This window comes from Uloborus diversus, chromosome 10 (genome assembly GCF_026930045.1).
Source record: "Uloborus diversus isolate 005 chromosome 10, Udiv.v.3.1, whole genome shotgun sequence".
NCBI classification, from domain to species: domain Eukaryota; kingdom Metazoa; phylum Arthropoda; class Arachnida; order Araneae; family Uloboridae; genus Uloborus; species Uloborus diversus.
The window spans coordinates 33405481-33417857 of record NC_072740.1 but is presented as its reverse complement, the minus strand read 5'-3'; the positions used below and the strand labels follow the sequence as shown (position 1 = coordinate 33417857).

The following is a 12377-nucleotide window of genomic DNA, read 5'->3' as shown; positions in this document are numbered from 1 at the left end:
AGTTTGGATATCTGCAGTGAAAAAAGATCACTTATAACCCCAAAACATGCACACATTTTTTTTTTTTTTTTGAAAATTATAGTTATTATTTATTAATTTTTTAAATATTATTATATACATTTTTACTTTTAAGCACAAAGGAATTGATTTATTACCTTAAAATATACTTTAAAAAAAGCATTGTCCTACAAGCAGTGCACAAAGATTTACTGAATACAAAAAAAAAAAAAAAAAAAAAGGTTTTTTATTACATACATGGATTGCAAAGGATGATTTCAAAAGTAAAAAATATTTTTTAAGAAAAATGATACTCACATGCTGGCTCAACGTTGAAATTAAAAAATGGCCCAACACGACCAAATGAGGAAATTACACTTTGCACATTGCAAGAATAACTAGCAGCATCAACTTTTTCCAAAGATGAAAAGTAAAGATTACCATCAAATGAGACAAAAACTCTTTGATCTTCTTCGACAAAATTGAAGAACTTATTTCTGACCCAATAGTAATTTACACCTAAATAAAGAGAATTAATCAAATAAAGTTGTTTTTTTTTTTCATATCAAAAATGAATAGGAACATAATAAATTTTCAATACCTGTTAAATGATGACTTTTAAGTTTGAAAATGACTTTTTAAAACTATGATGTTCATACATGAAATACACCGGCTGCTCAGTCAATTCCAGCTGAGGACTGCAGTTTCGTGTTTATTAGCACTCATCAGCCTGGCATAGGAAAGTGACTGAGCTGGAGGTGGAAAACCTCTTAAGGAAGTCAAGAGTGCCAAACAAACTGATAACTGATACAGAATTAGCACTGACCAGACGAGTAACCAAAGCAACGGTTTGGTTCAACTTGAAGATTGAAGTCAAGGCAGGTATATTCAGAAAGTTACTGCCCTATATATTATAGGGCTTAATTTGCTTTACTTTATGCATTGTCCTTTTAGCCTTTTCTATTTCAAGACGCTCTTTCTCGGGTGTATCGGTCAAAATACAAGACTTTCTTTTAGGTCTTCCCCTACGGAATTGTTTTTCGGTAATCCCTTTGAATGTGGCCTAATTTCTTTAAGAGTGACAATGTTTGGCAAAGAAGTACTAGCTTTAGATGTTGACACACCAGTAAAATCATTTTGTGTGTTATTTTCTTCTTGCTTTTGCATTGAGCGATCAGTGACATTTGATGGGAGTTAATCAAAATCTTGAAAAATATTTTAACTCAGGGGATGTAAGCCAGTGACCTTAAAGCCATTGATTGTATTTGATGGTGTGAAGGCCAGCGGTAACGCTCGTCCAACTAGTCCAGCCACATCATAAATGGTAACTGGTTTCTCAACATTTCCTGGTGTAGCCATCCAATCATTTATTGTTTTGTAAATGTAAGCTTAAAAAGGTCCATAGACTCGTCTGTCCTTTAAAAAACATTTCAACAAACTGGAGAACATAAAATTTTAGGAGTTGTAATAGCTATGCAGAACCACTTGTATTGGGTTCGAGGTACACCACTTGGTTATAAAAAACAAAGTAGCTGACCATTATGTTACAGTTAGGCCTAACTTTGTTTCAAGCACATAGTGTTATAGCTATAACATAATTGTATAATGCATGACCTTCATTTCAGAATAAACTATATATGTTTCATAATAAAAATACATAAAAGTATCTGGAAAAACTTACTTTTGAATGGTGGCTTTCTTTTTTTAAAAATACTTCAATCAGTTGAGCTTTTAACAAAACAAAAAGGTATGCACTAAAACCTCTAGTGGGAAATACTTTAACTACACATGTTGCTAGTCAACTATTTAATAAGCAAAACTTTAATCAGCCTAGGTCCAAGGTACACATATGTCCGAGGTATACCACTTACACCTACTGTTAAAAATGCGTTAACATTGGTTTTACCACCTAAATGGTTCATATTCATCTCCTTACTTCTCGCCAGGTCTTTTACAGCAAAGTGAAACTTATTCCTTGCCAGTATCCACTGGTATGGCCATTGGCATACCAGTAGGTATCCACTCATTCACTTTCATATCAAAAGGGCACATATCCAAATTTGAATTTGCCACTTCTAATTCAAAAGTAGTTCACAAATAAAAAAGCGGAGCTAGGCACTGGCTGAGCATTTCCAATCAAGCACTTTGCGCAAGTCTATTATCAGTTAGGCAAGCGTGGCCTCAAATTGTGATTGCTAAATTAATATTAAAATATTGATACTACTATTAAATTGTGATTAAATTGTGACTAATTAATGATTAAATTGCGACTAATTAATGAATAAATTGTGATTAATTAATGATTAAATAGTGATTAATTAATGATTAAATTGTGATTAATTGAAAACCTGATTAACTGATAAAAATTGTGATCTATTAATACCTACAATGTTGTTATTTGAATCAGCTTAGGTGGCTTCATTGTTCATACTTAATAGGATCGAAGGTCCTTTTTTTTTTGTCTTTGAAATGTTCAATATAAAGAATTAAGTAAGTAGGAAGGAATAAAGTAGGGTAAATATATATATATATATATATATATATTAAAAAATGTTGAATATTTTGTTTCAGTTATAAAGTTTATTTCTGAGGAAAATGCATGTTTTTTTTTGTTTTTTTTTGCAAAAGTGATGATATCCACTGTTTTACACCAAAAAGGAATATATCCAAAATAAAATTGGCAATTTCAGTCTGATAAAATTGTGGAGAAATTCCTAGACTTATGCCAATAGTCACTTGTTATTCTACCAAAACATTGTGAAAAATTGGAAATTCTAACGGTTTTTTGTGCGTAAAACATTTTTTCGTTTTGCCAAAAAAATATAAAACTGGATATCATCTGTTTTGCAAGTAAACTCCTCATACGCATTTGCAATGCATCATCAATTATTTATGCATGAAGTAAACATAAAACCAAATATAGTTCCACTTAAAAACTAAGTAATCATGAATATGTTTGTACATATAGAGAGAGAAAAAGAGAGAGAGACAAAATGAAATTTCTTTAATATGGTAAAAGATACTTAAAGCAAATGGAAATAATCATACTTCAAAAGTAAAAAACATTATTACGATTATCACAGAATGCATCAGTAATGCAATTGTAAGAGAAAAAATGAACTTACGAGGATAATGCTGTGGTGGATCACAAGCAATAGACTTGCCCCAGTTCTCTCGCCCAGAATCAGAAGACCGCTTTTTGTTAAATTCAGCAATGTCTGCAATTAAACACAAAAATGCTTCAACAAGTGAAATAATTCTATTTTCACTTCAGGTCAGAACCAAAATCAAACTAACAGTATAAATCTTACAATCAGCAACATAATAAATGCAGTGATATATTTTCAGTGAACACTTTCCAGTACATTCATAGCTATTTAAAAGTACAATTGCTGTCACACAGTGACTTTATTTAGAAGTACAGGGGTATATTACACTCATTGTTATAAAAATTAACACACCAGGAATTGGAGGTTGGACTGCTTCTAAACTTGGCATGAAGTAAAACATTGATGCTTCAATAATTCATGTTTTTAAGGTCAATGTTTTCTAGCATCTATGTTTCCTTTGATGATTTTTTGAATTTTGATCTTTCATGTTTGAGCAAAAAGTATTATAATTTTAAGCGAAAGAAGAGCAAAGACAAATGATTACATTCATGAAAGTATAGTTATGATGAAAGTTACAGCATTGTTCAATGATTGTGGCATCTTTTCTATCCGAAGAAGTTTTCTATATCAGTTATTTAAAGCATTGTACTTCATTGAAGAAAAATTAACAAACTTCTTTCTTGTACAAAATGTGAAATTAAAAAAAAAAAAGGGTAAAATAAGAAGAAAATAAGAAATAAACGTCAAATAGCACAAATTGCAGATTACTGCAGACACGTGTTTTGGCGTTACAAGGAACGCCTTTTTTAATGCAAAAGAAATGAGCTTATGGATGAAAAAACATCCAACAAAAGCTTAGAGCCAGATAAGCAGGCAGCTTAAAAAGTAAAAATAATGGATTAACCAAAGAGCAATGAGAAAATTATAAAACAATAAAGAACCAATGGGGATGCAATTTGGTTTGTTCCATTTCCTGGTGTTTTCTTTCATTCAGCATTTTTTTTCTTGCGGTTCACGGTTATAGACATTGCCCTTTACGTTTATCTTCGTCTAATTGAATTCTGTCTTTCTCTTGTGACGTACCTGTGAGAAAGCTCTTGCTCATTGTTTGCATTCCTATTGGTTCTTTATTGGATAATAATTTTCTGTTTGGTATTTGGTTAATCCACTATTTAAGCTGCCTGCTTATCTGGCTCTAAGCTTTTGTTGGATGTTTTTTCATTCATAAGCTCATGTCTTTTGTATTGAAAAATTCGTCCCTTGTAATGCCAAAATACGTGTCTGTAGTAATCTGCAACTTGTGCTATTTCAAGTTGTTATATCTTATTTTACATGTTATGCACAAAGGTATGTAATTAACTTAAAAGAATTAGGATCCAAAACAATTACAAGAGACATAGTTCCAAGTCTGTGCATTAGCTAAGTACTGCTTAAGATCAGCTAGTTTAGTACACTGTGATAAATATATTATTGAAGTCATGCTTGCTAGACTAAAATGGCTCAGTATCTTGTAAATGAGCACGAGAAAATCTGATCCTATAGCATTCTGAAGGGAACCTGTAGCTTCAGGGATTACTAAGAGGTAGCTTTGTAAGGTTGTAGCAACCTTGTAAATTTCTAATGCTGTTATTGCTTCATGTTTTGAGAACCTGATCTTAGCTATAAATTGTTAAACTAATTATGTTTAAAAGGGGAAGGAGTAAAAACTTTATTTAACGCAAACCTTACATGCAAAATGTTAGGCAACATAAGAATCAGTTTTTCCCCCATAACTTGCAGTTTTTTTTTTAAGTATCAGCACTGTTAATGATACACCTCACAAATTGCTATGAATAGTCGTAATAGAGCCATCTGTTTCAAACATTAGTTGAACAATTCTTTGCAGTAATTCAACTGGACGCACAAATGTTATACTATCAATTAATTCATAAATTCAAACACTTTTTGTGTTATCTAGTTTATAAAATATTATCAAATTGTTCTAATTTGCTACAGGCGCAGTCCATGTCAATTCAGGCAGGCAGAAAAATACTCCCCCCCCCCTGCATAGATTTTGGTTCTCTCTCTTATCTTGTTCCGCTCTATTTTGACAGTATAATTCTACTTTAAATTTAATACATTTGAGCAGAAAGAAAAAAAAAATTATATATATATATAATATTCAGAAAAAGTCTGCACACCTCTTCAAGAATCTACGATGAATGTGGCAGCATCAAACTCTTTCTGTTACCGGGTTTACTCAAGTCTGCCTTTATATATAGTTCCTCAAAAGTCTCTACAACCTGTTAAATTGAAAAGTGGTAGTTCTCCTTTTCAGCAATGGTACTGATAAACAGCAAAAAAAAAAAAAAAAACATTTATTTTAAATTTGGCTGTTCTGAAAAAATTTAAAAACTTGATTTTTCCCCCAAAAAGTTATAGCAAAAAAAATTGAACACACATTTACAAACGATGCATACGGTTTTAAAGAAAAATTATTATTCCTCAAATAAAAAAACTTCATCCTAATATTGTTCACCATCCCAAAGATAAAGCACTAGAAAAGTTTACCTAAAATATACCTGTAACTGCAATTTACTTTTTTAAAAATTTTAACATACATTAAATTCAAAAACTTCCGAGACTATGAAGGGTCAGCCTAGATTGACATGCCTGCAATATTTGGACAACACATTCATGTATATTTTTAGTATTCGGGTGAAAAGGTTAAATTATTCCAGTGCTAAGACAAATTATCTACACAGAAAAATCAACTTTGTTCTGATAATACGGTGAACATGTTTTAAGTCCTGTAGTGAACCACCACTTCTGCATACTCATATACTTAGAGATGCATCACTTAATGTTAGGGGCAGAAAATCACACACATGGTAGGATATAAATGGTATGATTATGATTAGTTCTATACAAAGAGGGCACCACATCAGCCATTTTATTTCCTTACTTTAAAACATTTCCATTTGTCTATTTACCATAATATGATGAACAAAACAATAGCAAAGTTTGTCAATGTTAAAAGGTGTGGACTGAATTATTAAGTAAATGAAATTTAGAAAATTACAATTAAAGGATTTTATACAATCTCCTTTCAAATTAATAAATAAAACTTACAGCCAAAACTTAATTGAATACTTTGGCTAACAACAATTCCATATTTATTTTCTGCAGTACAGTGATAATTTCCTCGATCTTGGTTTTGCTGAGGGTTGTGGATTATCAATGTACCATCTGTTTGTGTATATCGAGAATCAACTAATGGATCAACAATATGACTTATAAGTTCATCGCTTTTGAATTCCTCCTGTAAAAATAGATATATGAGTATTTTTAAAATTGATCATTCATATTGCATTGTCTATGAGAGAAAATATCAGAAATAGTTTAAAAACTGGAAATTGCTCTTCAAAATACTGAAAGAATGAAAATACCATACCAAATATTTCTGCTAACTTACTCGATACCACTTATAAATTGGTGGGGGATAACCAGCAGCAACACATTTCAAAGCAACATCATTTACTTGTTTACGACTACTAGGATCAAATATAGCAGATTGGGGTTCTTCAATGAAATAAGGTCCCCGAGGTATGAGTTCTTTGTCTAATACATTGATCCCATAATCTGAAAATCAAGAAATAAATATTAAATAAAAAAGACTTGAAAAATGATGAACCTCAGGGTTATTAAAATGTTTAGGAGACTAAATGGTTCAACTCTTACTAGTATCAAATATGGAACCCCTATTTATATGTATAACTATATGGGTCATTCTCCTGCAATGTGGAATTTTGCATCCTGAATTTTTAATTTTTGAACTTTTTAGGAAGAATGCAGTTTGGTAACGTAACTTTAAGTAATTTTTTCTTTTATAAAATTATTGTTAAGTGTCTTTTCACAGGTTCTTGTGCTTTGTGTTCTAGTCATGTTTATGCCATTTCTTTCTCATGTTGTCATAGTCATATTATGCATGCTTTCAAAATATGGTATGTATGACTTCTCACATTTGTAGAAGCTTATATTTTTGAAATCAGCTCAAATGTTATCGGAATCGGTTTTACATGCAAAACATTTTTGAAACTGTGTGAGTGTCAATAAAAAGCACTAAATCGGCCAGGAATAATGCACCGAAAAAGGCAAAAATATTACTAATTAATTTCATAAGCAATGAAAAGAAGTAGTATTTCAAATGAACTTTAAAAACTTTTTAATGAATTGAAAAGGTTACTGCAATTGTTTATATTTTATTAATAAATTGCTTAACCCCTGATATTACTATAGGTGTACAATAGGGTGGAGTGAAAAAAAAAATTAAAAAAATGATAATAATGCATTACATATATGCATAAGTATGCATTCATAATATGCCCTGTTCCTTCATTATACATACTATGTTGAGTGCAAAGTGAAATACATGAACACTCACTATAATGTTATGATACAAATTCATTTTATTTCTATTTTTTCTCTTGTAATCAAGAAATTCTATTTACTGAATACTGCTTGCAATAAAATGATTCTACCAGGGTTCACATGAGGGAAAAATATAGGGTGGGATCTCCCACTCCGACAAAATTTTAAGTGGGATTTTGTCATAAGCCTGTATAACTTGAAACAGTTCAAAGAGTTGAAGGCTCCTGTATACTGTTTTGATAAAATGAGGATGAAAGTGCTAAAAATTATTATCTTCAATATGCTATGAACATAAACACAGTGAAACTTTACCTATTTCTCTTTCAGTGATAATTATCTGATGAAGTTTCTCTTTTGGAATCTCACAAATATATGCCATCAGATCCAGTTCATCTACTTTTTGAAGACCCCATTTGTTAGCCAAGTCAGAATAGCTAGAACAAAAAAAGTAATGAAAATTTTATAAACAGAATAATAATGCGCTGGTTTAATTTGGTAAAATATTAATAACAAAACTAATTAGCATTCCAAATCTATTCTTTTGCTCTTAAAAATACATAAATATTGTCGTGTTTTTTGCAAATTTTTGATGGAAGAAAAAGCAGTCAAAGTTGCAGCATATGATCCACAGACAAACTAGCCTTTAACACACAAATTTAAAGCCCTTTCATGAAAAAGAAATGATGAATTATTCCTTTCAACCATAAACTGATTGTGTTATCTTAAAGATTTCTTTTCACGTAGTTTACAATTTATTTGTCAGAGTGAAATACATAATAATGAGTTTAAAACTTAGTTTTCTAGTTCTTTGAAACGTTGTTGGTTTACTAGTACTTTGAAACGAAGTCAAAGCCCTATTTATAAGTTTAAATCAAAGCAAAAAGTGATTGGTTTAAAAATATATTCAGTTCTTAAGTTTTCTACTCATGTAACATTGCATAAAGATTCACCAACTAAAACAAACAAAAGCAACTAATGCAAATACATAAATTACTCATAGGCAAGACAACAATTGAGAACACAAGAAGTGATAAATTAAAAAAAAAAAATTACTTCTGAATTTTTTTTGCATAAAAGATTCAGTTAAAATAATCAACAAAACTAAATATCGCACTTATATATAATACCTGATTTTTGAGGAGTCTGTAAGTGTAAAAAAAAAGACAAAAAATTGAAAAAGTAGCATTTTAAAATATTTGCAACAATCTTCAACATCTATTTGCCACCTCCCTCCCCCCCTTTTTAATTCCACTTTTCATAAAAATTCCACTGTTTTTCTAATTTTCAAGCAATCAGTTATCTGGAAATGTCTTGTTGTATCAATTAGATACATTGATTATGTAATGATTGCATAATCTTCAACGAAACAAATAATATTATGGAACAAAAGCGGATGCTGAAATACAGTGAAAAACCTTTAACATGAAACTGAATAGATCTGAATTTTCTTTTGTGCTAAAAGATCCAAAAGTAGAACATAACACAGCAATATTTTTGAAGTTGTTAAGTTTTATCTAGATTTTCTGTTCAATTATGGTGGGGTGGATCCATTGCAGGGTTCAAAAATATCATGATATTTTTGAGAATATCGAAAATATCAGATATTTTGATATATATCGTGTATTTTAATATCTATCCGATATTTTCAATTAGCACAAACTAAAGTCTTCAAAATAGTAAATGCATCATCAAATCACTCTTTAATTTCTTATATTATAGTTACAATATGTAGACTTAAAATGAACATTTCTTTCATTATTTATATCTAATATTTCAGTTTACATTTCTATCAATTTTAATGGAGTTAAATTAGCATTAGCTATTTTACTCATTTTTTCTTCTGTTTGCTACTTTTACACTTATATGATTCAAAATTGAATAATATGCATTACCAGGTGCACAGTCATAAGACATTTTCTTTTTTTCTGAGCAATGTTTAAAATTTAATTAGGCACTTTTAGTATATGAATTAAAATTGTTACATTACTAATAATTTTATGAATATAAAACACAAGTAAAAAAAGTAATATTATATTACTTTGTTATACTAATGATGATTATATTAATGATGCAATACATTATAAAATATAGTAAATAACTTTTTGGTTGTTTTTAATAATGAATAAACAAAATTACTGTGATTAACATACTTTTTATATTGAAAATACCAATATTGAAAAAACAAATATTGAAAATATCAAAATACTATGATATTTTCAAAATAAATATTGGATATATATCGTGATATTTATCATGATATATATATCGACTGATTTATAATGGCAAACCCTGATCCATTGGGAGAAAAAAAAAACAAGTAAAAAAAGTAATAGACCTGATTTTTTTCCCTGAAGGGTCTTTTACAGCAGGGCTCTCCAACCTACAGCCCCCTGGCCGGATTTGGCCTGGAGCATATTTTTCCCAACCTGCAAGAAGCTTACCGACTGATTTTTCTAAATTTTTTGCTTTAATTTGATAATATATTTCTTTTTAAGCATTTGAAATGAAAACCTAGACAAGAAAATCTCAAATGCCATTACCAAGCATGATTGTAGCCATTATTATTTATTTAATGTTGAACTTTACACCTACTGTTAATATTTTACATCATTATTTAATAGAAATATGCTAATTATTAAATTATTTAATGTTAAATATTGGATGTGTTCTTTTTTGAGGTGAAACCAACTGCACTACCATCTAGGAATGAGGTTCACAAATAAAAATCTGCCAAACTCAACTTTGTATTTTTGTGGATCTGTTAGCTTTTGCATGGCGCCTTCTTATATATAGCTTAAAATTGCATTTTAAAACTTTACTGTAAGAAAATTTTTGGAACAGGTCCTGAATTCTGACCATTCTTTAAACATTATCAAAGATAGCCTGAAACGTGTCTCTAGGACTTCATTCCCAAAAAGGTTTTGAAGAGAGGATCTAAACCTTCCTCATTTCCTTAACATCACAAATCAGGAAAGATAATCTAAAATTGCATTTAAAATTAATTTGTAAGGAGGAAAAACCTTTGACTTTACCAAAGATAACCTAAATTGACTTAATTTTTGAAAAATAATTTGGGAGAGATAATTGCAACCTCTCGTTAACTTAATTTGACTTCAATTGCCTGAAAATACGAATTTTAAAAATTTCTCTTGAGGTGGATGCTAAAACTTGCCCTTCGACCATCTCTCACACCAACAAAAATCGACTGAAACTGCATTTTTAACCCTTAACAGGGGAGGAGTGTTGGGACTCGCGTACTGCCGTGGATGAAATACCCGAAGTTTGAGGAACTAAAACGGGTTGTTGCAAGCCTAACAGAAATTGTGGTGTGATCTGCTCGGGGGAAAAATGGAATTGGAGAAACACATTTAACAGTCAAAAACAATTTTATTCAAATAACGATAAATATATATCTTAAAATTTGTAATATCAACAAGGGTAAATAAACTACTTTTAAAACCCAAACATTTTGACTGAAAATAAACCCCCCCCCCACAAGAACATTTATAGGAATACATTATATAATACTGTATCGTTCGATTCCAAAACTTAACGGACTAGTCAACGCTAGTCCACCTTGAGTCCATTGGCTAAAAATAGAGTAGTCCTGATAATATTCAAGATGAAAGTTCATACCATTCAGGATATTCACTCTTTAATACTTGGCATATCAAAACGTGAAGGCCTGATCCTTCCATAGGATCCTACGTGAAAATTGATTGCAGCTCGTACCACTCGTGGCCAGCCGCCATGCTGGACCTTCCATAGACTTGACCTCTCGGACACCAAGAACCGCCACATCCGGTGAAGAACCCTTACACGCGGACATCCAGTCCAGCCAGACTCCAGGACATCTTTTAATCCAATCCAGCGTGAACCTTCGACGGTCTTGTGAAGCCTACGTCCAACAATATCAACTTCCGTGAAAGAAACTCCACAATATTTCACCTTTTCATACTTCACCACCAAAATGCCTCAAGGTGACCAATGGAACCTGCCCACTCTTTTAGCCGGGCACAACGAACTTATTTCCTACATTTTTCTAAAAATGAAGTCCACTCAACAACGTGGAACTGATGAGAAACTGGAGCACACCGCTCCCAATAACACACCAAACTGCAGTTACGGCGACATGTATTAAAACAGATAAGATAAGAATAACAAGAGGATTGATTGATTGGATGCACTCTCTTAAATACCTTTCCCAATTCCACCACGTGATGATGTGACGTTTATTGAATCACATGCATAAATTATTGCTGTGAAACAACACAACACCTTTTATTTCCTAACTGTGAAACTTTTAAATAGTTGTTCACCTGCACTCAGCAAAACGTTACTCAACTTGGTAATTATGACGTCACATCATCGCGTTGTGTAAACAAACGCATCATTCTGTTGGAGTTTCTACTTTGGGGAACAATTCGTCCGCCGGTTAGGTAGTGGGATAATTTTTCAATTTTTGTAATACAATGAATTAAGTTACTAGAACTTTCTTAAACCTTTAGGAATTGTCTTCAAGAACTAAAATTTCATATTTTTGCTAACAAGGAGCGGTCTCAGAGACCACTCAAAAGTTCATTTGATCGCCCCTATTTCATATTCAGTCCGATTGAATGGTTTTTCCCCCAATTCCTTTTTGTTTTTGATTTTGAACACCCCCCTTCCTTATCAGTATCCTTGGGCAAGTGCATCTGGTTTAAATTTCATTGCATTCTTTAGAAGCAGTCTATAAGACTGCACCTCCCCTTCAGTGTTATAATTTTCAGCAGTAGTAGACTTGGCTCTTAACGTTAGAACCGCGGATATTGGTTCATTTATCTCATCCGTGTTATGCGAAAGAGATGCAAAATATTCTAG

General features: G+C 31.3%; 1 protein-coding gene across 1 annotated transcript in view; it reads right to left on the bottom strand.

Moving 5' to 3' along the window:
* Nucleotides 1–12377, bottom strand: part of LOC129231400 (contactin-like) — a 92111-nt gene that overhangs the window by 47308 nt on the left and 32426 nt on the right. Inside the window, exons 5-9 of the mRNA XM_054865705.1 lie at nucleotides 7830–7951; nucleotides 6562–6728; nucleotides 6219–6408; nucleotides 3123–3215; nucleotides 316–516 (exon numbers count right to left, since the gene is read on the bottom strand). Coding sequence (XP_054721680.1) covers nucleotides 316–516; nucleotides 3123–3215; nucleotides 6219–6408; nucleotides 6562–6728; nucleotides 7830–7951 — 773 coding nt within the window. The remainder of the gene's footprint in view (nucleotides 1–315; nucleotides 517–3122; nucleotides 3216–6218; nucleotides 6409–6561; nucleotides 6729–7829; nucleotides 7952–12377) is intronic.